Source organism: Balaenoptera musculus, chromosome X (assembly GCF_009873245.2).
Source record: "Balaenoptera musculus isolate JJ_BM4_2016_0621 chromosome X, mBalMus1.pri.v3, whole genome shotgun sequence".
NCBI lineage: Eukaryota > Metazoa > Chordata > Mammalia > Artiodactyla > Balaenopteridae > Balaenoptera > Balaenoptera musculus.
The window spans coordinates 80899229-80926658 of record NC_045806.1 but is presented as its reverse complement, the minus strand read 5'-3'; the positions used below and the strand labels follow the sequence as shown (position 1 = coordinate 80926658).

Below are 27430 nucleotides of genomic sequence, written 5' to 3'. Positions count from 1 at the left end.
TTTAACTCATTACATGTGAATATAAGCAAACCCAATGATACGGCTGCTTTAAAAAAAAAAGAAAGAAAAACAAAACACCCAAAAAGTTTAGAGAAAGCTTAGCAGCCCAGTCACTGTCTCAGGGAAGTTTATTTCTTTCAAAAAGTCAAAGCCAGATTTTTCCCTAGTCTTGTCAATTTTATTGTTTTTTGTTTGATGATGATTTTAATGAATCTTGCAGGAGTAATCACACTTCTGGCATATGTCTATCCCTAACTGATGAGATTTTGTTTTTATCATCCAGGAAGTTATATAATAATGGAAACTCTACAGGACACTGGCAAGGGTGATAGGTGTAAAATTAGGAAAGAGTATTTATCTCTAGAGAAGGCAAAGAAAGAAAAGGACTCAGTAAGGGATCTAAATTCTTCAATGTTATCAAGTGCCATATGGATACAGAATTAGGACTGAAAAGAGCCCCCTTGATTTGGCATTCAAGCTAATACAGTCAACAAACATTTGGTAAGTATATGTCATGTGAATTAAATCAATACGATACATATACTTAAAGAAGTTGCAATCTAGCAGGGGTTATAGATAGTCAATAAATAATCTCGCAATTAAATATTTAATTAAAAACCATGAGAAAGGAAAAGAAAAAAGGTGCTCTGAGAGAGTTTAATAGGGAGACCTAATTTTGATTGATAGGTAAGTGAAGGCATCACGGAGAGAATGAAATTTAAGCGGAAACTCGAATAAGCAGGAGAGAGGCAGGCAGCGAGTGGGAGTAAGAGGGAGCAATGTGTGTAACGGTCCAAAGGCAGGAAAGAGCATGGTAAATTCAAAAAACAACGCACTGATGCTTTAAGCAGATAAATAATGATGCAACACAAATGTACTCTAGAAATGTCACATCGAGGGCTGTGCCGAGACTGATTTGGAAAACGGCAAAAGTATAAGGGGAAAAAACAGGCTAAAAGTATATTATAATGGTTAAGGGAAAGATGATGCTGGCTTGGGCTAAAGTGGTGACGGCACAGAAAAAGAGAAGTGAGTAGAACTGATGTATATTTTAGATACAATTAGGAGGTAATTAATGATCTCTTCTAGATCAGTTTCAATGCATTGTCTAAGGCAGAATTCTGATTGCTGTTTGCTAAATAGTAACTAGAGGTAAGGAAGTAGAGAACAAATACACTAATCTTTGAAAAAACTGATGCTAGGTAATAAAGAGAGGGCAGTAGCTATCATGGACCTCAGGGCCAGTGAAGGATTTTTATTCATCCATCCATCCATCCATCCAGCTATCCATTCATACATTTTTAGGCAGTGAATGACTTAAGAAGATGTTTTTCTTCTGAAGAGAAGGGCAGAGTGGAGACTGACGAATTGAAGAGGCAATAGAATAACTGAACAAGAGTAGGCAGGGGATAATAATGCCTTAAACAGAGATAAGTAAATTAGTATGTAGTAGACTATCTCACACACATGTGGACGTGTACACACGTGCACACACCAGTTCAGTACGGTGGTTAAAATCACTATCCATGATGTCAGATTGCCTGGGATTGAATTCTGTACCTACTACTTACTATGTAACCTTGGACAAGGTCCCCAGCCTTCCTTGGCCTCAGTTTCTTCATCTGTAACATGAAGCTAATAATAGTGCCAATCTCATAGGGCTGTGAGGAATTCATGAGATGGTAAATGTAAAAACACTTAGCATAGAATCAGACACAGTAACACCTCAATACATTCTTGTTTCTATCACTAATCATGACAACGATAGTATTAGTGATAATAAAGTATCCCCTTTTTTAAGGTTTGACAGAGAGGAAGCTAATAAAAGATATGGGTAGAGATAACTGTAGGTAGGAGAGATGTTGGAAGTTCTGAAGCCTAGGAGCTTTCCCTTTTCCCTGGTAAGAGATTAGGTTGTTTGTAGTAAGTGAAAAGAATGGGGAGGGGAGGGAGTGAAGACTTGTGGAAAGCAGGTAAGATACGGTATAGGGTATAGCCGCTATGGAAAAATGAAAGACCACTGAATAGGAACAAGTAAAATAACTGCTGAAATGGCAAAGAAAGTCCCGCCGAGGTAAAAGCTAAAATGTCATAAAGACACCAATTCGCTCAGTTCACCAAAGAGAACAGGGAGGCATAAAGCCAGAGAGTTAGAGGCAGAATGAGAATGCAAAGGAGCTCAGGTTTTATTCTGTAAACTCTGGGAGACACTGAAGGGTTTTAATACAGAAATCATAAGATTAATATAGATTTTAAGATGACTACACTAATACTTTTGATGGGGGAAGAAAGCAGAAGTAAGACAACCAGTTTGGAGCCTTTCTCATTAGGGCAGATGATTCTATGCATTTCCAAAGTTGTCCTAAATGTAGGCTGTCGATATATTTTGAGGATTAAAAAGTATTTGGGCGTTTCCAGACAGAAGTGAATTTAATTTCAGCATAGACCTGAAGAAATATATTTGAACATAATTTTTACTTTTAGAGATCTAAACTATGCTATTTTTAATCTCAGGCTCATACTTGGTTTGAATAATTTTCCTACAATTCAATTCAAAAAACACTTATCTACTATCTATTATATACAAGATATACATGCTTACATATATAGTTAAAAGACTGAGTCATATCATTATTTCAAGAATCTTTTTGCTAGATATATAAGAGATGACCTAAACTTTATTTGGCGCATCCTGATTGATACTGCCTTAGGTAATTTACATAGCATAAACTACTTTGTAATGTCCTTGACTATTTCCCCTACAGACATGTAGCTAAGGATGGGGAGAGTAAATAAGAGGACCAGGTGACTTCATGTTCACAGCCCCAGAATTATTTATGGTTATGTGCACAAACAAGAAATCTCTTCCATTTTCTACTTTGCTTTGAGTTCAGAAGTTATATTGCTTTTTATGTCCCCAAACTTCATTTCCTCAGTGTGGTACCAAGGATATTCCTCTTGAAGGATTTGCTTGGCAAACTAATACATCTTCCAAGATAAACTGCATTCAGAAAAAAAATGGCTTCAGAGAAATTGTGTAGTGTACCTACTGTAAAACTCATAACCACCATGGCACAGCTGAATTCTCAGATGGTATATAGCCTTGCTTCAATTATAATATGAATTCAAGTAGCTTAAGTTTCAAGTGTGGACTTTGGTCTAGAAAATTTTACTATTTAATATTGTCTTAAAGTGCTGCTACTTAGTAAATAATATCTGGCCAGTTTAGTTGATTAATTTGCCTAATTCAAAAACGAGAGATATCTCTTCCTCAGGTACCTTTACATGCTCTGTCTCACCCTAAATATACATTCCTGATTTGCTTTTCAAGGATTTGACAGAATCCTCCTACATCAGCATATGCAATGCCATATCTGAAAATTAATAAACTCTAAATATGATCAAGCAGTTATTGCATATGTTCAAAAGGAACATACTCTGTTCCATCTATCACATTTTGATTTTAAACACGATTTTTAAATTGCAAAGTACCAAATCAGATAAATTCAAATACATTACTATTAAAGAGGTTAAACCCGAACGAACTTTTTGGCCAACCCAATATTTCAGATGAAGCAGACAGTATTTGACTATTGGGTCCGGCGGTAATTTTAAGTAGTCTTAGTATGCAGATGGAAAATGGTCAGAGAGCCAGGGTAAAACTAAAAGCTGTAATAGAACTGTTTGTTCACATGGCAAACAAACTTGTATGGAACACCTAAGTCAAAAATAGCTTTTCTCTAAGAAAGTAAATAAATCATCATGCCCTCTTTCCCACCATCTTTTTTTATTTTTCCCTATTATCTGAATAGAGGTTTTGGGGAAAGCTAAAAACATATATATATGCATATGTATATATAGGTATATGTATATATATACACATGTATATAAAACTATATTTTTTAATACATATTTATACCTAGTCATCTTTTGTACCCCTTAAAATGAAGAAGAGATAAGAAAACATAATTCATTCCAATAATTATTTAACCATGGTAAAGCATGATGTGTATTTATGAAATTTTCTTTCCAGCTGAAACAGTGTATGTAAAGCTTTCAATCAATTATTGACACTCTATGGGATATCTGAAAATTCTTGTGCTTTTTCTAATACAATATATACCACAGAAAACAGTCTCCAGAACATTACTAATTATCTAGTTTCCACCCTTATTCTTAGCCTAACTCTTTTAGGGCTAAATTCTAGCATCAAGATCTAAATAGAAGAAAAAACAGTCAATACAATAATATATATTATTTTTCATATATTAATATCAGCACTGATATAGAGGAAGGCCCACGAGATGTCTAGAGGTATTTCATAATGTAAATCTTAATTTCTTTAGTTTTCAATAATATTATAAATAATAAACAAGGATTTTTTTTCCTGACAGCTAATGTTATATTAAGTTATGTAGTTATTATACAGTAGAAAAAAATATCAGCGATTGAAATGTCTTTTTTTTTTCACTGTTTTTGATAAGTGTTACCTCCAAGCTGAGTTTGTGGGCCCTTAGGCTAGATACATACCACAACTCCAAACTGTTCAGGCTCACAAAGGTCATCATATTCATTCTTCAGCTGTGCTAATTCATTGAGTACCTTCTGCTCAGGAAGATGTTTTATAAGGTTCTAAAAAGAAATAAAAGCATAAAAGTTTAGTATTTCATGATTAGGATTATTAAACATGCATTAACAACTCTAAAAGTGATTAACTAGAAGAGTGGATAAATTTCTGATTGTGGTTCTGCCATAGTACCAGTGTATCTTCCCCTTCTTCCCAAAAACTTAACCAAAAAATGAATGACAATTTAATGTGAATAAATGCATAAACATGTTTGGTGTCTATGCACTACAGCACATAAATGTTAAATTAAAAAACCATATGACAATAAATAACAATCCAAAACTGACTAACTTTCTGGGCCTTAAACACATAGCATAATTTTTAAGTTTTATTTCCTCTCCTGGTAATTAGTCAATCTATATAAAAAACAGAAAAATACTATGTAGAATTAACTCATGGGCAATAATAATAATAATAATAATAATCAACTCTACTCTTCATAATTGGCAAAATTGGGAATCATCTTCAATCTTATAAACCGCACCAAGCCTGTAAAAATTAATCTCCCATTATTTACAATATCTGTATTTTTTTCTTTTTTTCTATTCTGTTCTTCTATGTGATTCCTAATTTCCAATACAGTTATCAAGAAACAAGCCTAGCCTTGGTCCCTAAAGTCCATACATCATTTTCCCAGCTATTTAAGCTTTACCACCTCACAGCTGGCCACATAAGAGTCCAACACTGAGTCTGAGGGACAAGTGTGCAGCCCAACTAAAATATTCAAGCACATTAAAACTACCTTTCAGAACAACTTGAATATATATACAATATCTGTATTTAAGTACATAATACATTCCAACTTTAATGCGGAACCAAGAAAAAGTGATGAAGTCTGATGCATGTTCAAGTTTGATGCCTAAGAGAATCAAAATTAATGAATTCTTCTCAACCTAGCTTATCTTGGACTTTGGTACAGTTCTAACTATCATCACATTAACTTGCAACCAACGTTTTGGGGATCTGTAGATCTGTATGGAATTTAAAAAGGCATATGAAAGGGAAGAAAGCAGGAAACAAAGATTTAAGAAAGTAGAGTTGATGAAAAATGGCAGAGACGGAAGCTCCAGAGATTGATCCCTCCATCAAAGCAGCCACTGAGCTGGAAAGAGTGATTTAATAAACTATTTCAGAACTGTGGAACCTGACTGGATAATTACAACAAGGGAAGTGTTTGATAAAGAGAGACTCTGGTAAGAGAATGACATGCATAAAACAGATACCATATACTATTCCTCAGCACCACTGTGAAGATAGTGCCAAAGAGGACGGCTGATGCCAGGGTGAGCAGTGGGGACGTTGTTCTCCGAAATTTGGAGATCTGAGTTTTGGTTGGTTTGGCAGATGCTTGCCTTGGTTTCAACATTCTCTGGTTGCAGCAGCTTTCCCTGATAGCATCTATTGGAAGATTTAAACAGATAGAAACACCTCTCCTGCTTTTTGGAACCAGATATTTAAGGAAATCTTTGTCAGGTCACTGGCTGACAGAAGAGATAATGAAACCCAAACTACAATGACCACACACAAGGAATACACACTACCACTTTCAGCAAACAAAAATCAGCAGTCTGTAAGGAGTGGCAGAATCAGATTCCCAGAGTTATAGTATATTCAAATGTCCAGTTCTCAAAAAAAAATTACAAAGCACGTGAAGAAACAAGAAACAGGGCCTGTGAAGGGGAAAATAAAAAGAATTTGACAGAAACTATCCCTAAAGAAGCTCAGACTTTAAAGTTATTAGTCAAAAATATTAAATCAACTGTCTTAAACATGCTTAATGAGCTAAAGGAGACTATGGACAAATAACTAAAGGAAATCAGGAGGATGATGTTATGAACAGAATGAGAATATCAATAAAGACACAGAAATTACAAAAAGGAATCCAAAAGAAATTCTGGAAGTGAAAAGTACAATAACTGAAATGAAAAATTTACTAGAGGGGTTCCACAGCAGATTTGAGCAGGCAGAAGAAAGGATTGATGAACTTGAAGATAAGGAAATTGAAATGATTCAGTCTGAGGAACAGAAAGATAACAGAATGAAGAAAAATAAACAGAGCCTGAGGGATCTGTGGGACACCAAGCACACCAACATGTACATCACAGGATTCCCAGAAGAGAAAGGGGCAGAAAAAATATATGAAGAAATAATGGTTGAAAACTTCCTAACTCTGATGAAATACATAAATATTCACATCCAAAGAGCTCATTAACTCCAAGCAGGACATCAAAGAGGTCCACTCTGAGACACTTCCTAATCAAACTGTCAAAATGTAGAAAAAGAATTTTTAAAGCAGCAATAGGGAAGTGAATTGTCACATTTAATAGAGCCTCAATAGGATTAATATATGATTTCTACCATAGGAGTCAAAAGGTAGTGAGATAACATATTTAAAGTGCTGAAATAAATGACTATCAATAAGAATTTTATATCCACCAAACCATCTTCCTCCAAGAATGAAAAACTAAGACATTCCCAAATTAACAACAACAACAAAAGAGATAATTTATTGCTAGCAAACCTGTCCTGACAGAAATACTAAAGGAGGTCCTACAAGCAGAAATGAAATGACACCAGAAAGTAACTCAAAGACATAAGAAGAAATAAAGAGCAAGGTAACTACATAGATAAATATAAAAGTCAATGTTATTGTACTTTGGATTGTAACTCCTCTTTTTTTTCTACATGATTTAAAAGGAAAGTGCATAAAACAATAATTATAAATCTTTGTTAATGGGCATATAATGTATAAACATGTAATCTATGACAACAGCAATATAAAGGGAGAAAAATGTACAGGAACACAGTGTTTATATATTATTAAAATTAAGTTTTTATTATTAAGACTAGGTTGTAATAAGTTTAAGATGTTAATTTTAATCCCTAAGGTAATTACTAAGAAAATAACTAAAAATTACACAGAATAAAGAGAAGAATCAAAATAGTAGGCTACCAAAAAAAAAAACACAACTAACTACAAAAGTAGATAATAATAGAGAAATTAAGGAACAAAAACATGTAAAACATACAGAAAACAGCTAAATGGCAGAAAAAAGCCCTTCCTTATGAATAATTAATTTAAATGTAAATGAATTAAACTCTCCAATTAAAAGAAAGAGTTTTGCAGAATAGAGTTAAAAACAAACAAATATTATGTACTGTTGGTGGGAATGTAAATTTGTACAGGCACTATGGAAAACAGTAAGGAGGTTCCTCAAAAAATTTAAAAAAGAACTATCATATAATCCAGCAATTCCACTTCTGGGTATATATCTGAAGAAAATGAAGTGACTATATCAAAGAGATATCAGTATGCCCATGTTCAATGCACTATTAGTTACAATTGCCAAGGTATGAAAACAACCTGTGTCCATTAATGGATGAATGAATAAAGAAGATGATACAACACACACACACACACACACACACACACACACACGCATGCGCGCACGTGCGTGCATGCATGCCACAATGGAATACTATTCAGCCCTAAAAAAAGAATGAAACCTTGCCATTTGCAACAACACAGACGGACCTTGAGGGCATTATACTAAGTGAAATAAGTCAGACAGAGAAAGACAACTACCATATGATCTGACTTACGTGTGGACTCTAAAAAAACAAAAACAAAACAACAACCAAAAACCAAGTTGATAGATGCAGAGAACAGACTGGTGGTTGCTGGAGTGGGGGAGTGGGGAGCAAAATAGGTGAAGCGGGGTCAAAAGGGACAAACTTCCAGCTATAAAACAAGACATGGGGATGTAACATACAGCATGGTGACTGTAGTTATTAATACTGTATTGCATATTTGAGAGTTCTAAGACAGTAGATCTTAAAAGTCCTCATCACAAGAAAAAAAAAAGAAGAAAATTTCTATATGTATGGTGACATATTGTGGTGATCATGTTACAATTATACAAATACTGAATCATTATGTTGTACACCTGAAATTGATATGCTATGTGTCAATTATACCCCAATAAAACAAGTAAATAAATAAATAAACACATATATCTTCTATATGCAGTCTACATGAGACTCACTTTCAATAAAAAGACAAAAGGTGGTTGAAAAGGATGGAAAAAGATATTGCATATAAACAGTAACCAAAAAAAAAAAAGCTGAGGTGTCTATATTACAGTAACCAAAAAAAAAAAAGCTGAGGTGTCTATATTATTGTCAAACTAAATAGACTTTAAATCACAAAATGATAACAAACAAGATATTATATATTAATAAAAGTTTCAACCCATCAAGAAGATATAATTATAAACATACATCTAAGAACAGAGCTCCAAAATATATGAAGTAAAAATTGACAGAACTGAAGAAACAGACAGTTGTAAAACAACAGTTGGAATGCAGGGGTGATTCAACATACAAAAACCAATCAATATAATATACCACATTAATAGAATGAAGGGAAAAAAAACCTCACATGATCATTTCAACTAGTGCATGAAAAGCGTTTGACAAAATCCAACACACATTTGTGAGAAAAAAATACTCTTTAAACTAGGAGTAAAAGGAAGCTTTCTCAATATGATAAAGGTCATATATGAAAAAGTCACAGTTAACATCATACTCAATGGTGAAAGACTGAAAGCATACCTGTTAAGAACAAGAACAAGGCAAGGATGCCTGCTTGCACCATGTCTATCCATCATAGTACTGGAAGTTCTAACCAGAGAAATTAGGCAAGAAAGAGAAATAAAAGGCATCCAAATTGGAAAAGAAAAAAAAAAAACAAAACTGTCTCTGTTTACAGATGGCATGATTTTATATGCAGAAACCACTAAATAATCCACCAAAAATAATCCACCAAAAATACTGTTAGAGCTAATAAATGAATTCAGCAAAGTTTCAAGATACATAATCAGCACACAAAAATCAGTTGTATTTCTATGTACCATCAATGAACAATCTGGAAGGAAATTAAGAAAACAATTCCATTTATAATAGCATTTTTTAAAGCACCCACAATGAGACACCATTTCATGCACACTAGAATAGCTATTGCCAAAAAAATGGGAAATAACAAGTGTTGGTGAGGATGTGTTAAAATAGGAACCCTCATGCATTGCTGGTTGGAATGTAAAATGGCACCAGCATTGTGGAAGACAGTTTGGTGGTTTCTTAGAAATTAAACATAGAATTACTGTATGACCCCACAATTCCACTCCTAGGTATGTATCAAAAAGAACTGAAAACAGCGTCTCAAACAGATACTTGTACACAAATGTCCATAGCATCATTATTCAATAGCCAGCAGGTAGAAACAACCTACTTGTCCATCAACAGGTGCATTGATAAATGTGGTATGTACATACAACAGAATATTACTCAGCCAAAAAAGGAAGTTTTGATCCATGCTAAAACATGGATGAATCTTGAAAATATTTTGCTTAGTGAAATAAGATAGACAAAAAAGGACAAATAATGTGTGAACCCACTTATGTGTGGTATCTAGAACAGACAAATTCTTAGAGATAGTAGAACAGAGGTTACCAGGGGCTAGGGGCAGAAAGGAATGGGGAGTTACTGCTTAAAAGGTATAGAGTTTCTTTTAGGATGATGAAAAAGTTCTGAAAATAGTGGTGATGTTTGAACAACACTGTAAATATACTTAACACCACTTAAATTGTACAATTAAAATAGGTTAAATGGTACACTGTATATTATTGATGTTTCCAGATCAAAAAAAAAAAAAAGAGTAGGCAACATGTAGCCTTATAAGTCCCACAGGAAACAAGTGTATCATGTCTACTTTAAGTCCTCTTGTTCTCTCCATTTATCTTTTCTCTTCTCCCACTAATTCTGCGTTTCCACTAAGCTCTATACCTGCAATGGCACCCATTGTGTAACTGATGAGACCAAAGATTTAAAATATCACGTCCTTTGACTTAAAAGAAATATCAATGTTGATATAACAATATAAACATATAATCAAATGAAATTAAGAACATCTACTATTTTGCTTCATTAGTATCATTTTCTTTTACAGAATGAAAAGGTAAGTAAATACCAAGGTGTTATTTCTATTTTTCTAGAATATTTCTGATGTATATAAATTGTTTTTAAAAATTTTTCTCTGTTAATGGGACTTTTTGTGAAGTATGTTATTAAGAAAAACAAAGAATCAGATTGGTAAGTTGTATAATTTTCTCGACAGGGAAACTCGATTAGAAAGATTAAGAACATTAATATAATTATTAAAAATATCAATTCTGCATATTTCAAACTCTCCATCTCAATTTTAAGTTTTAACTGTGAAAATAACTATTACAGAATGAATCAAGCCTAAAACAGAATTTTAGCTCTGAATGTGAAACTTGTTGTTATTTTGCTTCTCTTCCAGCTGTAGATAACCTGTTAAGTCATCTTTATAACACAGGCTCCACCGTAGGTGACATATCTTTTTTTTCTCTGTTTAGCTATATGAAATATTGAACACATTCGGTGGGCTTAGATGTATTCTGATTCTGCATATGGTCTTCTGACTGAGTTACAAGCTTATATAACTGCCAGTGCTTAGTGGGTTCTATTTGTAAATAAGGCTTAGAGTAACACTCTCTCAACGTGTGGCAGATGCAGACTACTTTATAGGACTTATTGCTTAATGAGCTCACTACCTCTAGAACCCCATGTTGCAAGTGGCCATCATAGCCAATACATAAAGATACCTGATTTTTTTTTCCCATACATACTAGACTTTATAGAAAAATGGAGTATAAGATCAGACATTAATAATGTTTTCATGCCCATCAATTCCTGAATAGAAGAGAAAGGAGGATTAGAAGACAGAGGAGAGAGACATAGTGGTACTCATTTGCCTCTATCCCCTTTACCTGCTCAATAGCATGTCAAGAGAGAAAACAGATGTTCAAGGCACAGTTTGAGACTAATGTGGACAGTCCTTGGAGTTAGTTGGAAGTGTATTTGTAAGGCCTCCTGGAAGAGAAATGTCCCACCTAACAGAAGGGAAGTGTGTATCATGTAGTCAGGCTGGGCCCCGTAAGAAAGCCTACATTTTGGAAAGGATCAGGGTGATTCTGAGCACAGTACATTTGTTTCTTGAATGTGTCTCCAGGCCTGGCCTACCCACCCCCAACAGAGTCATATGTGCGAGTGCTGTGGAAAGGGGAGCTGTGTGATGAGCACGGCTTGGGTATCCCCCAAATCAAGGATGTTAAAAAAGGAGACAAGGGAAGAAACACATGTTTCTGTATTTTGCCACAGGATACTCCACACCCTTGGCATCGAGAGGGCTTCAGCGCATACCAGCTGTGCCCCGTGAGAAACTCCTCCCCTCTCCCCACATACAGTGGTCCTTAGAAAAGGGTTCAAAACAGGAAATGAAGAAAATCACCCACAGCAGCTACATGGAAGCTGACAAAATTAGTTCATGAGATGTGGAAGATATTCCCTGAGAGCCATAGAAACATCTAATGTAGGTAGTTTTTAAAAAGAACTAAGGTCCTGCAACAGCAGCTAGGAACAAGAGGAAGCAAAACACAGGTGAACAGATGTGGACTGGGCTAGTGTTTAAAAGTCATATTGCCCAAGGACTCTGTACTTAAACAATTGTAAATAGCTTTTGACTTTAGCTGCCCTATTGATAACTATCGCTACTTATGATCGGTAAATAAATTGCAAAGATGAGTTCAGACACCCTCTATACTGTAAAGGAAAAGCTGTTCATAATAGCAGAAGCTAGAAATTATAAATTTTTAAGCACAACTTAGATTCTGGCAAACTGTGAGTTAATAGGCAAATATCCTGTAAAGTTTCAACCCGTCTATTTTTCCCTCCTGCTGCTCCTGCTTACTACAGAGCGTCTTCTTTCAAATAGTGTACGATTTGTTGTTTAAAAGATCAATTCTAGGTCAGTATGAAAATTTCATCCTAGAAAATGTCAATGAGCTGAAGTTCACAAAGAAAACAACAAAGGGGAAAGCAGTAATCATGTCACCAAACGAGCAGATTTTTCTTCTTCTTTTACGCAGCACAAATTCACTTTCTGACGACTGTCACAGCTATCTGAAGGGATTTCTCCTAACAGACCACAGGCTTTTAACTACTTTTTACATTTCTGCAATTACTCTATAATACTTTCAAAACTTTATTTCCTTTAAATGTTAATTGCATACTTAAAGGTTAGTTAAGTGAAGGTATTGAACCATAATGCCCTTTCCTTCTTGCCAAAACATAACCTTTCTTTTTTATCTTATATCTCATTAAGTCTTTTTAGTAGTAGGAAAGCCGAGTTAGGTTCACTGTGATTAAGTCTATCATTCCCCACGTAAATGGACTGGGGCCAAAATTTCTTTTTAAAAATCTGTTATTTATTCCTTTTAAAATTAGACTATTACAGAGCATATATAAATATATGTTTATTTATATCTACACACAGGATTCTATTTATATATAGGAGATATATATACATATATATGTGTTATTTTAACTTACGTCATCAAATACTTTATTTTGTAGAAAAATCCAGATAAGAAACGTTTTTCCGAAGTCTTGGATAAATCTCTGTGATCTTAACGTAACCCTCCTCCTATTTTGCCTGGTCAAAAAACTCAATCCCTTAACTACTGTAATTTATTAGATGTTTTTCAACACTTTCTCATGGCATGTCTTAAATTGTGTGTGTATTTTCATGTTCTGAAATCACATTCATGTGTTCTTGTTCTTTGCTTTGAGTTAAATGGCACACACTTTGATGCCGGGCCTAGATCTGTATTTATTTTCTGTTTCATCCATCGTTCAGCTAATATATACTGGCTGCCGACTATGTGCTTACCACCACGTTAACCACTAGAGATTCTGCCCTGACGAAGATTACAGGTCCAGAAGGACTGTGTATACTCCTCCCTACACAGTGAAACCATAATCAACATATGACTGACAGTAATTTGTTGCATTTGATCCAAAATACATTTCTTGTCAGGTGGTCATGCTACAATTCTCTCCTTTTGATTTGAAATTCTTAACATTTCTGTAACCCCTAAAACAGACTCTAAGAGTCTGCTAAAGTATGTTAAAATGCTGATTAAATGGCCTCAAGCATTCAGTGGGAGATTTTCTAGCCCTTTTCAGGGAGCCACTCCTTTAAAAAAATATTAGTTGATTAAAGAAAATACAAGCATTGAAAACATGATGAGAAAATTCATGACCTTGGAGCATGACATTTATATCTTACAAAGAGGCAGCCTTTTACAGGTTTCCTACCTATTTGATCTTCAACTTGGCCCAGGTAGGAAAACTTTTCAGTAACACCTCAGCGCTAATAACACCAAATGAACAGCTCCAGCCCTCACTACTCCTTCCCATCTTGAAGTTACATGTTTCTAACTGACAGTCCGTCCCATCCAGATGTCCCATCGTTAACTCAAATTCAACAAATCTAAAGGAGAATCCATCCTCACTCTGACCCCTCATCCTTACCTCTTATCAGCTTCTCCTAAAGGCCCCATTCTGCCAACAGGACTGGCATCCTCTCCACCTTCTAAGCTTTCAAACTGGCATTTGTCACTCAGTCACAAGTTCTGATGGTTCTTTCTGTCAAAATCTCTTTTTGGTTCAACCCTTCTTTTACATTGTACAGCCAAAAATCTGGGCTATGGAAATCATATGTATCTAAACTTTCCTAATTTAACTTCAATTAAATTCCTCAAAGTGTTCTCATTTTGTATTAGATTAATGGAGATCGCAGATATATTTATAACTTCTATAATTATAAAAAGAAAAATTGTGACTACTTTGTATATAAAAATTTCAACTCCCACTAATGTCATGATCCTACTTGCAGAAGAAATGTATTGCCTTCTAAAATAATTAATATAACTTACAATTAATCTGAAAGATTATTACTGAAAGCATTCATTCTTTTGATGCTAATTATCTTTTTTTGTTTATGTCCCACTCTGTACTCAAAAATAAAACTTCAAAATCATATTAAACCTAAAAGGTGATTTTAAGAATTAAACAAAATATAGAACATACAGAATGAATGACTATGAATACTGAATAGCATATGAGGTGGGTATGGCTGTGTCTACATGTAATATATTCTGCCTAAGTATAATACAAACAATATCCACATTATTAACATTCCTTTATAAATTATATAGTCCTCATATATTTTAAATTAACATATTTCAAATTAAACATAAAATATCTTCTCATTATAAGAAGACAAACTGATATTCTCAGATATTTAATAGAAGATTTGTATTAGCTAAAATAGGTGACAGGTATACAATATCCTGTTTACGCTACATTCTGCTTTCATTAGATATCCCCTTATCATGGCCATGACAAACAAATGCAAGGATGCATTACTATAAAATATTATATATAGATGTTAACCAAAGCTGAATCCTACCATAACAGTCAAGACACCTATCTACGATAACTATAGAGTTTGAAGGGTGCTAACATTTCACAGGTCTTGAAATGAGAATAGTGCAATGTACTTTATGTGAAATATCCCGAAGGACAACCTGGAAATTTCATTCAAATATACAGGTGTATGCTAATGCAATATTCAATCATTTCACATTAAGAACACAGTGTTTCTCCTCCACAATTTTTGTTTGGGCATATGGAACAATGCAAGCCTACGCAGACTATGAAAACTAGCACACTAACAGAATGGCCATATCATTAAATGAAACATGCCACATCAGAATGCCACCACTCCTATGCAAATCCAAAGGTAGAAACACTTCACTGTCTAGGAAGACAATCCACACACTAACACAAGGTTGCTTCTATTTCCAAGATCATCATAATACCAGTAAATCATTCCAATTAGTTCAAAAAGAGTTGTAATAGAAACATACATGACAAGCTATTGTTAAGTATTTATTTCCCAGTTTTCATATAAGTACTGGTTAGAGACACCTACATCCAAAACAAATGTAGAAGTATATAGTTATGCCTTAGATTAAAGAACCAGACAGTCAATGTGAAGCATCTAATACTCTGGACATTTTTTGACACATCAAGCATCCATGTCAAGCTGAAAAAATGTTTTGCTTTGTTTTTTAATTTATTGATTGAATTATTTATTTTTGGCTGCATTGGGTCTTCGTTGCTATGTGCGGGCTTTCCCTAGTTGCGGTGAGCGGGGGCTACTCTTCGTTGCGGTGCGCAGGCTTCTCATTGCGATGGCTTCTCTTGTTGCGGAGCACGGGCTCTAGGCGTGCGGGCTTCAGTAGTTGTGGCGTGCAGGCTCAGTAGTTGTGGCTCACGGGCTCTAAAGCGCAGGCTCAGTAGTTGTGGTGCACAGGCTTAGTTGGTCCGTGGTACATGGGCTCTTCCTGGACCAGGGATCGAACCTGCGTTCCCTGCATTGCCAGGCGGATTCTTAACCACTGTGCCACCAGGGAAGTACATGTTTTTTAACTAAGCAGAAATAACATTTGGCATCTGTGGAACTTAAAACACACTGACCTGAACATAGTGGCAGATTAGCACTATCTAATATGCTTCTCCAAACTTCCCAGTAAAAGAGTTGTCGAGATATTTTAGAAAAGACTTCTGTTTCTAGTCGGTTAGTTACCCTAGTCAACTGGGTAGTCAAATTGCCTAGGGACTGTCAATTTACAGAACACTTAAAATTCTTTAAAATACCTTTAGATGAAAAGCTAAGCTATGCAAGAAGTTAAGAAATACTTCCCTCCACCTCCCCTCAAAGAAAGAAAACTAAAGGAAAGCATTAATGCAGAGACATAACCAAACACTGAAGGCCAAGACTGCCCTAGGAACATCTACCAGTTTCCAGTGCTCTAGAATTTTTAGCTTTAATGGGCCTCAAACATAAGATGGTACACAAAGCCTAGACCTTTCACAAGATATAGGCAAACTCAGTTCACGATGCAAATCTAAAACCCCAAAAGATAATCTCCCCAGTGAAGGGCTTACTGTAAAGAAAAACAAAAACAAAACAAAAACAAAGCCCACCCATAGAGAAAAAGAGTACGGGATATTGTCTGTTTTTGCCTTGACTGTGGGTTTAGGAGTAAGACGTTACTCCCTGTAAACCTCTAACCACAAGACAGTGCCCATGCAGGTTTTTGGTCAGAATTTAAAATACCTAGTTGTCAAAAAAAAGTATGCTGAGAATTTAAATTTAACGTGATTACATTTTGGCAGTGCTCCCAAATAACTGGCAGTCATTCATGCAAATTTCCAAGGAGCAAAGTACCTTTAAACTTCAGTTTCAAAATATTTCCACAGATAAAGGCTCAGCAGTCATTAGTTCACAATAAAAATACAGATGATACAGAAAGAAGTAAACAAACATTAGTAAGAGTCAGCAAAAACAAACAACAGAATTAGACCTATAAAGACATAAGACAGAATATTCGATAAACAAAGAATCTCTAGATATAAGAAATATAATAAGTGACATTAGAAACTCATTGGATAGGTAAAACAGGTGATTAGGCACAAATCACAAAAGAATTAGTAAACTGGAAGATAGGCCTGAAAGAAATACTCTGGAGTACAGTATGTAAAGACAAAATACAAAAGAGATGTAAAAATAAGCAATCAAAAAAACCCCAAACAGAGTGAGAATGTTCAAAATGTGCTTAATTGGAGTTACAGAAGGCAAGAATAGAGAGCATGGGAGAAGGATAATATTCTAAATGAAAATGGCTAATAATTTTCCAGAATTGATGGAGCAGAACAATTTTTAAATTCAAGAAGCCCAATGAATCAAGATAAACAGAAGGATGAAAAAAAGAAATCCACACCAAGACACATCTTAAAACTACAGAATACTAAAAACAAAAAGAAGATCAAAAAATAGAATAGAGAGGTTACCTCCAAGGAATGTCAATTTAGACTACAGCTTGCTTAACAATAATCGAAGCCAGAATATGGTGCAATAATTTGTTCATACTGCTGAGAAAAAAAAATTTGCAAGCTAGAATTACATACCTACTGAATATATCTTTTAATAACAAAGGTGAAATAAATACAATATCAAACAAATAAAAACTGTTTACTATGTTTAGAATCTCACTAAAGGTACTTTAAAAAGATGTGCTTCAGTAAGAAAGTGATCCTAGAAGGAAGTTATGTCACATGAAAAGGAAGGTAATTCATGTAAGTTAAATATGTGAGTAAATCTAAGCAAACCTGCAAGAGTCAGCAAAAATAATGTCTAACCTGTTAAATTTTACACATAACCAAAATATGAAACAACAACAGATAAAGTAGGAGGGTGTGAAAAAAGGTTTCTGAAAGTCATGAATAAGTAAATAAACAGACACACATGCCATGTTCCAGAATAGGAAGAATCATATGTCATATGGGTCTCAAAACTTTTAGAAGAAAATAGAAGGAGAATACCTACATGACCTTAGATAAGTAAGGAATTTCTTAAATAAGACACAAAAACTAAAAGAAAAGTCTGATGAATTAAACTACATTAAAATTAGCAACAAATGTTCATGAAAAGATACCATGAAGAAAATGGAAAGAGAAGAAAATGGGAAAATATTTGCAATATGTAAGCAACAAAAAAATTACTATTCCAAATATATCAAGAACTCAGATGAAACACATAAAAAAAGATAAGCAACACAATAGGATTTTAAAAATGGACAAAAGACTGAATCAAGCATTTTAAAGAAGAAGAAACACAATGGTCCATAAGTGGTCCACAAATGGCCCCAAAGGGGCTCAACTTCATTCATACTCAGGAAAAAAAAATTGAATGCAAGAAATGAGATTCTTTATTCACATCTGCCAGGCTGGCAAAAGTACAAAATTCCTACAATATCAAGTGTTCTCCAGGGTGTAGAACATTGGTTTTCAATACCATCTTCACATAAAAATAAACCTGGAAGCTTTAAAAGATGGTGTGTGCAGAATGGCCAAAGCAACATGGAGAAAAATGAATAAAGGTGGAATCATCTCACTTCTTGATTTCAAAATATATTACAAAGCTATAGTAAGTAAAGCAGCATGGTACTGACATAAAGACAGACATATGGAAAAAAATTGAGAGCCCATAAATAAATCCATGCAACTGATCTTTGGCAAGGGTTCAAGAATGCATGATGGGGAAATTATAGTCTATTCAACAACTAGTGCTGACAAAACTGGGTATCTACATAACAACAACAACAACAAAAAAAGAAATTGGAATTCTATTTTACACTTTACAGAAAAATCAATTCAAAGTAGATTAAACACTTAAACATAAGACCTGAAAACATAGAGGAATCGTTGCATCATTTTGGTCTTGGCAATGATTTTATGAATATGACACCAAAAGCAGGGGCAAAAGAAGCAAAAAGAAACAAACTGGACTACATCAAACTAAAGAGCTTCTCTGAAGAGCAAAGAAAATAATCAACAGAAAAGGCAACCAAGGGGGAGAAAGTATTTGCAAACTGTAGATCTGATAAAGAGTTAATTTCTGAATTATACAAGGAATTTCTACAATATAACAGCAAGAAACTAAATAACCCTGTTAAAAAAAAAATGGACAATGGACTTAAACAGACATTTCTCCAAAGACATACAAATCAGGGAAACACAAATCAAAATTACAGTTAGATATCACCTCACACCTGTTAGAATGGCGATTACAAAAAACAAAAGATAACAAGTGTTGGTAAGGGTTGGGGAAAACTGCACACTTTGTACCCTGTTGGTAGAAATACAAAACAGTGCAGCCACTATGGGAAAAAGTATGGAAGTGCCTAAAAATACTAAAAATAAAATTTCCATATGATCCAGCAATCTCACTTCTGGGTATATATCCAAAAGAATTGAAATAAGGATCTTGAGGAGATATCTGCACACCCATGTTAATTGCACCATTATTCACAGTAGCCAAGATATGGAAAAAACTCAACTGTCCACTGACAGATAAATGGATAAAAAGTGATATGTGTGTGTGTGTGTGTGTGTGTGTGTGTGTGTGTGTGTGTGCATACATACATAAATACACACACTGGAATATTATGCAGCCTTAAAAAAGAAGGAAACCCTACCATTTGAGACAACATGGATGGAGCTAGAAGACATTATGCTAAGTGAAATAAGTTAGTCACAGAAGGACAAACACTGCATTGCTCCATTTAAATGAAGTATGTAAAACAGGCAAACTTACAGACACATAAAACAGAATCGTGATTATCAGGGATGAGAGGAGGGTGAAATGAGGCATTGTTAAATGGTTATAAAGTTACAGTTATACACGATGAGTAAGTTCTAGAGATCTACTGTACAACACTGTGCCTATAACTAACAACATGGTATTGTGCACTTAAAAATTTGTTAAGAAGGTAGATCTCATGTTATGTGTTCATACCGCAAAAACAAAAACAAAAAATTAAATGGACACAGGGAAACTTTTGTAGGTAAAGGACATGTTTATTACTTTGACGTGGTGATGGTATCATGGGTATGCATATGTCTAAACTCATCAAATTGTATACACTAAATAAGTACAGTTTTTGGAATATCAATTATATCTAAATAAAGCTGAGGGGAAAATGATACCTGGGTCCCATCCCCCCACATTACGATTAAATTGATCTGGTCAAGGCAATGGTATTTTTCTAAGTTTCCCTAATGATACTAATGCACAGCTGAGTTTGAGAAATATTCATTTAAAGCAACGAGAATTCTCATACAGTGTTAGTAGGATAAATTAATACAAGCACTCCAGAAATTAATTTGGCATTACTTGGTAAAGCTGAAGAAGCATACACGTCATAACCCAGTAATTATAAGACTAGAATCAAGGCTTCCCTGGTGGCACAGTGGTTAAGAATCCGCCTGGCAATGCAGGGGACATGGGTTCGATCCCTGGTCCGTGAAGACCCCACATGCCGTGGAGCAATTAGGCCCGTGTGCCACAACTACTAAGCCTGCGCTCTAGAGCCTGCGAGTCACAACTACTGAGCCCGCATGCCACAACTACTGAATCCCAAGCGCCTAGAGCCCATGCTCCACAACAAGAGAAGCCACCGCAATGAGAAGCCCGCGTACCACAACGAAGAGTAGCCCCCGCTCACTGCAACTAGAGAAAGCCTGTGCGCAACAACGAAGACCCAACGCAGCCAAAAATACAATAAATAAATAAAAATAAATAAAAGTAAAAAAAAGACTAGAATCAGTCTCAAACTATAGTGTGCTATGGAATCACATGGAGGGCTAGTTAAAGATTTCTGGGCCCCACACCTTTTGGTTTGATTCAGCAGGTCTGGGCTAAGGGTGGAGATTATCCTTTCCTAACCTGTACGCAGATGATGTTGAAGCAATCACACTTTGAGGACTACTGATCTGGAGGAGCTCTTCAAGATTTGCACCGAGAGACATGTATAAGAATATTCATGGCAATGTTATTTGTACAGGCAGTCTTAATGATAATGATAACAATAACAACAACAGTAATAAAACAAAAACCTAGGAACAATCCAAATGTTCACTGACAGGATAATGGGGAAATGAATCATGGCGTATTCATACTATGGAACACTATAGCATGGCAAAAATGAAAAAAAATAATAGCTACATACATCAAAATGGATGAATCTCAAAAAAAAAAAGTGAAAAATCTAACAATAGAACATGTACGCAGAATGAGTCTACTCATAAAAAGTTTTAAAAAAGGCAAAATCTAAGCACATATTTTAGGGATATATATCCATATGTAATAAAAGCATAAAAAAAAGCATGAGATGATGAGCATAAGATTCAGAATAGTGGCTTCTTTGGGAGTGAAGGGATAAATAATGGGCTTCACAGATATTGGTGATGTGGGCACATATGGTTACATTTTATTAATGCTATGCTTTGAAGTGCACACATACAGCCAAATATTAGAGAAGTAATCCCAAATGATTTTTTGTAAAACTTAATTCAATCTTCTGTCCTCAGGTATTCTTGATAATTCTGGGAGAGTTCACATTATTGCCTTAAAACTTTACAGGGGGCTTCCCTGCTGGCGCAGTGGTTGAGAGTCTGCCTGCCAATGCAGGGGACACGGGTTCGAGCCCTGGTCTGGGAGGATCCCGCATGCTGCGGAGCAACTAGGCCCGTGAGCCACAATTACTGAGCCTGCGAATCTGGAGCCTGTGCTCCGTAACAAGAGAGGCCGCGATAGTGAGAGGCCCGTGCACCGCGATGAAGAGTGGCCCCCACTTGCCGCAACTAGAGAAAGCCCTCTCACAGAAACGAAGACCCAACACAGCCATAAATAAATAAATAAATAAAAATTAAAAAAAAAAACTTTACAGTTTGGGACTTAGGCTTCTATTCATCTGATTCAATTCAATATTGATTTCTTCTGTTGAGCCAGTCAGGGACATTTTTCAGCTGCTCATCATTATCTAGATAATGACTCTTCACATTTGCAAAGTCTAGACTTACTCCTCAGTTTACTTTTCCTCTATGGGCTAAGTAATGATCCCCAAGGATTTAACTCATCTTGTTCAAACTTTTAATTTTTTTTTTAAGGAAAAATAATTGTTGGCTTTTGGCTGACTCTTTTCAAATATCCCATACATTTTCACATGGACAACTGTCAATTGAGTTTAAAAAGAATGAGATAAGAGACAATGAGATGATCCTGAACAACTCTTATCCTTAGGCATTCATTTGTACCATAAACTGAGGGGATCTAATTTAAAAAAAAATTGAAGAAATCTTACAACAAATCACAAATCTAGTTTTGTTTGAAATATTTCCCCCTTGAAGCAGTATTCAAATTATCTATTGAAAATAACCCATACAGTATTTTTGGCCTGCAGCACTGAGTTTCTAAACCAGTAACAGTCTTCACTGTGATCCTCAAAAATTGATTGTTTTCCCAACTAGTGACATGTGTTAAATGTTTATTTATAAACATTCATTGAACCAAGTTTACCCCTACTCTGCCATCAAATGTAAAGCAATGGATTAGACTATACGTAGAGAGGATCTGGAATATATGCCAATGCCAAATTCCACAAAAATAAAATGATTACTCATCATAAATAAGACAATATATCAATATAGGGTGACCAAACACATTTGTTATCCCATGTCTGGCTTTTTGCTGGTGAGGCAGAGTTGATCACTTTGGGGAATTTTGGCTTCACTTCAGATGCAGTCCTACTCTAAGCAGTCACTCCTATGTGGCTGCTCACTCCATCATCAACTAATTACCCATCCTCTGAAGGTCTGCCCTCTTTATGACACATGACCTATTAGAATCAACATTGTGAAAATGACTATACTACCCAAAGCAATCTACAGATTCAATGCAATCCCTATCAAATTACCAATGGCATTTCTTACGGAACTAGAACAAAAGATCTTAAAATTTGTATGGAGACACAAAAGACCCCGAATAGCCAAAGCAGTCTTGAGGGAAAAAAACGGAGCTGGAGGAATCAGACTCCCTGACTTCAGACTATACTACAGAGCTACAGTAATCAAGACAATATGGTACTGGCACAAAAACAGAAACATAGATTAATGGAACAAGATAGAAAGCCCAGAGATAAACCCACACACCTATGGTCAACTAATCTATGACAAAGGAGGCAAAGATATACAATGGAGAAAAGACAGTCTCTTCAATAAGTGGTGCTGGGAAAACTGGACAGCTACATGTAAAAGAATGAAATTAGAACACTCCCTAATACCATACACAAAAATAAACTCAAAATGGATTAGAGACCTAAATGTAAGACTGGACACTATAAAACTCTTAGAGGAAAACATAGGAAGAACACTCTTTGACATAAATCACAGCAAGATCTTTTTTGATCCACCTCCTAGAGTAATGGAAATAAGAACAAAAATAAACAAATGGGACCTAATGAAACTTCAAAGCTTTTGCACAGCAAAGGAAACCATAAACAAGACGAAAGCACAACGCTCAGAATGGGAGAAAATATTTGCAAATGAAGCAACTGACAAAGGATTAATCTCCAAAATTTACAAGCAGCTCATGCACCTCAATATTAAAAAAACAAACAACCCAATCCAAAAATGGGCAGAAGACCTAAATAGACATTTCTCCAAAGAAGACATACAGATGGCCAAGAAGCACATGAAAAGCTGCTCAACATCACTAATTATTGGAGAAATGAAAAACAAAACTACAATGAGGTCTCACCTCACACCAGTTAGAATGGGCATCATCAGAAAATCTACAAACAACAAATGCTGGGGAGGGTGTGGAGGAAAGGGAACCCTCTTGCACTGTTGGTGGGAATGTAAATTGATACAGCCACTATGGAGAACAGTATGGAGGTTCCTTAAAAAACGAAAAATAGAATTACCATATGATCCAGCAATCCCACTACTGGGCATATACCCAGAGAAAACCATAATTCAATAAGACACATGCACCCCAATGTTCATTGCAGCACTATTTACAATAGCCAGGTCATGGAAGCAACCTAAATGCCCATTGACAGACGAATGGATAAAGAAGATGTGGTACATATATACACAATGGAATATTACTCAGCCATAAAAAGGAACAAAATTGGGTCATTTGTTGAGACGTTGATGGATCTAGAGACTGTCATACAGGGTGAAGTAAGTCAGAAAGAGAAAAACAAATATCGTATATTAACACATATATGTGGAACCTAGAAAAATGGTACAGATGAACCGGTTTGCAGGGCAGAAATTGAGACACAGATGTAGAGAACAAATGTACGGACACCAAGGGGGGTAAGCGGCGGGGGGGTGGTGGTGGTGGTGCGATGAATTGGGCGATTGGGATTGACATGTATACACTGATGTGTATAAAATTGATGACTAATAAGAACCCGCTGTATAAAAAAATAAATAAAACAAAATTCAAACAAACAAAAAAAAATTATATACATCATGGAACTTACATAAACTGAACCTAGTGGTTGCTCCCTTTGGATCTAATGTGCCAAAAAAATCTAGTGTTTAGATTAATGGAGACCACCAATATCCCTTTGGCTGAATGACACTCCCTCCAAATAGCCAGTTGGGGCCCAGGGAAACTGCATAGACTAGGATAGTTTTCACCGCTCAGTGCAAAAGAACTTTCAGAGCAGAGTCATCTATGACAGAAATGTGTAGAAACACCTACAACTAATCATGACTCTGTATAAGTATTGCTTGACACTGTATGGAATCCTTATGCTTATTTTCATAAGGACCTTTGGTTCAACAAAGGAGGTTGGGATGGTTCTTATAATTCTCGTAAACACTTGAGAGACAACACAGACCTAAACAGTCAAGAAGGGGAAATCTGTAAATCTGACACCAATCTTAGCATGGACTGCTCACCCCCTCAATATGGCCCTGCACAGAGGGTCAGTCTAACATTTTGACAATCTCTAATTTAAAATGCCACCAAATGACATGATAACAGAATGTTTATCATATAAACAGAACACAATATCATGTATCTGACTGGTTCTAAAAGAACTAAAAAAAATTACTAAAACGGAGAATGCTTATGACATAGTTCAGAATGTCAGCATCACATGCAAAGATCATTTTCAAAGACCATTACAAAAACCTATGAATACCATAGTACAAATGTGCAGACGAAGAATAAAGACAATGTTCAGTTTGGTATAGAAAGTAGGGAGTATTTCTAGGAGAAGGTGAGTTTTAAGTCATGTTTTGAAAGATATGAAAGATACTTAAAGGATGCAAAGGCATGGAGAAAAGCAAAGACAAGTCATGTACAGATTATTCAAAATCCAGACTGAGAAATTCAACAAATCTTTGAAATTAACTAGAGATCCCCTACAGTATTTAAAACAAGCAACCAACCAAAAACAGATGGCAATCACTGCTATTGCTTCTTAAGGAAGAAAATGAATTGGTGGAGGATAAAGAAAATCAAGCTGAATCAAGTTAAGATGCACTGGATTGGAGGCAGCCTAGAGACAAAAAGATTAGCTAGGAAACAAAAGCAATAAAATGACTGAAGTGATGAGAGATAAGCCTAGTCCTGTGGGAATGGGAGGTAAGAGTGGCTCTAATGAATCTTCAGTCAAAGGATCAGTAAGAATGCATGATGAGCTAGGATGAGTCTCAGGCAGAGTCAAAGAAGAGAGAAGGGATGAAAAGAATTCCAGGAGATAAGGAAAGGAGGTCTTTAGTTGGGGTATAGAACAAGAAGATGAGTTCTTTTGGGGAATGCTCTTTCAAGGGATGGCTGAACGTTTAAGTCAAGAGTTAATTATCTTAACTAAATGGCTAGAAAAGGTGAAAGACTAGGGCTAAGTAGACATCCAAGGGACTTGTCCGTATTTGTGATCTATTTGTTTAGAGTTTTACCAGTTTGCACATATGCTCATATTGAATTGTTATAATAACCCAATTTTGGAAGTACACCTATCCCCCCTTGTATATGCAAGAAATTTAAGGTTAAAAGAAGATAAGTGATTTGTCCAGGGTTGCAAAGGGTTTAAGTGACTAAAACCCAACATAATGCTTTTTTTCCCCACTATACTGAGAGTGGTATTTTAAGAATAAACCACTGAAGAGTAGAAAGTCCGAGGAGATGATGTAGCAATTAGTCACAGCACTCAAGGGAAATAAGGAGACACTTTATTTACTTTTCCTGAGAAGCAAGTAATTTTTCAACTCTATTCAACTATATACATTTAAGAAAAATTATAAAATGAAGGCCAAAATATTTACTCTTATTTATCTCAGAGAGCTGAAAGACTTCATTTCATTAAAAGGGGCCATCGCTTTGAATCCTTCATATGGGATAAAATAAATGATGGTCTTATTAGTATTTGAACTACACTTTCATTTTACTAAAATGCTGCTTATTAATGCGGAAATGAAATCCTATGCCCCTTATATTGCATTAACTAAAATTAAGTCTTTATTTCTTGGCACCTAATTATACATTTCACAACACAAACAATAATGAATGTCAATGAAGACATTTCAATCCTGGAAGAAAATATTTTAAACAATAATTTAATTTCTACTCTGACTTCCGATGATAGATATTGCATGAACTCTTTAATTAGTAAACTTTTTGTGGCTACTTTTTATTGCTGTCCAACAGTAAGCTCCCAACCTCCTCACTCATCTGCATGTCACAACAGGGAAAACACAAACCAAACAACAGGAGAAAAAAAAAGAAATCAATGAACTGGGCATCACATGAACTGAGTTGTGATCCCAGATTGGCTGTGTGATATAAACTTCTTTGAGCCTCAGTTTCTCCTTCCATGAAATAAGGGAAATGAATAAGAGAATTGATAAAGTTAATTTTAGCCTTAACTTTTGATGGTCTCTAATTCCATGATCGAGATACAAAGGCAAAATTAAATTTGAGTACAATGTGTACAGTCTGGAAGACAATGAGGTATTCTAGCAAATACCTCATAGAAGACAGTTTCCACAATTGGAAGAGAAGGAAAAATAAGATCTTTTAAACATTCCATCATGTAGAATTCTCTGTATCACATCTGCTCTCACTCATATGCTTTCTTACCATTCCTAGGAGGTTATCTTGCTTGCAAACTTTCACATAAAGCCAGAACTCAGCAGGTTACACCCATCTAACAAGTCTCCCCTTTCCTTGCTGTCATAAAGCAATCCCACCTTCCTATTTCTGGCCAACCCAAAACACTCTTGAGGCCATGCACTGTCATTAGCACTGTCTGTTACCACTGTCATCTGAGCTTATTTAGCCCCTAAACTTTTAATGTCTTTTGTGATTCTTTATTAGAACAAATACTCAAAGTAGCTATTAAATTATAACTAATTATTTGGAATGCATCACAACATTTCTGATTA

General features: G+C 35.3%; 1 protein-coding gene across 3 annotated transcripts in view; it reads right to left on the bottom strand.

Annotated features, from left to right (window-relative positions):
- DIAPH2 (diaphanous related formin 2) overlaps positions 1-27430 on the bottom strand; it is an 856317-nt gene that overhangs the window by 424009 nt on the left and 404878 nt on the right. For all 3 annotated transcript variants that reach the window (XM_036839916.1, XM_036839917.1, XM_036839915.1), the window contains one exon: positions 4531-4632. In XM_036839916.1, the coding sequence (XP_036695811.1) occupies positions 4531-4632 (102 nt within the window). The remainder of the gene's footprint in view (positions 1-4530; positions 4633-27430) is intronic.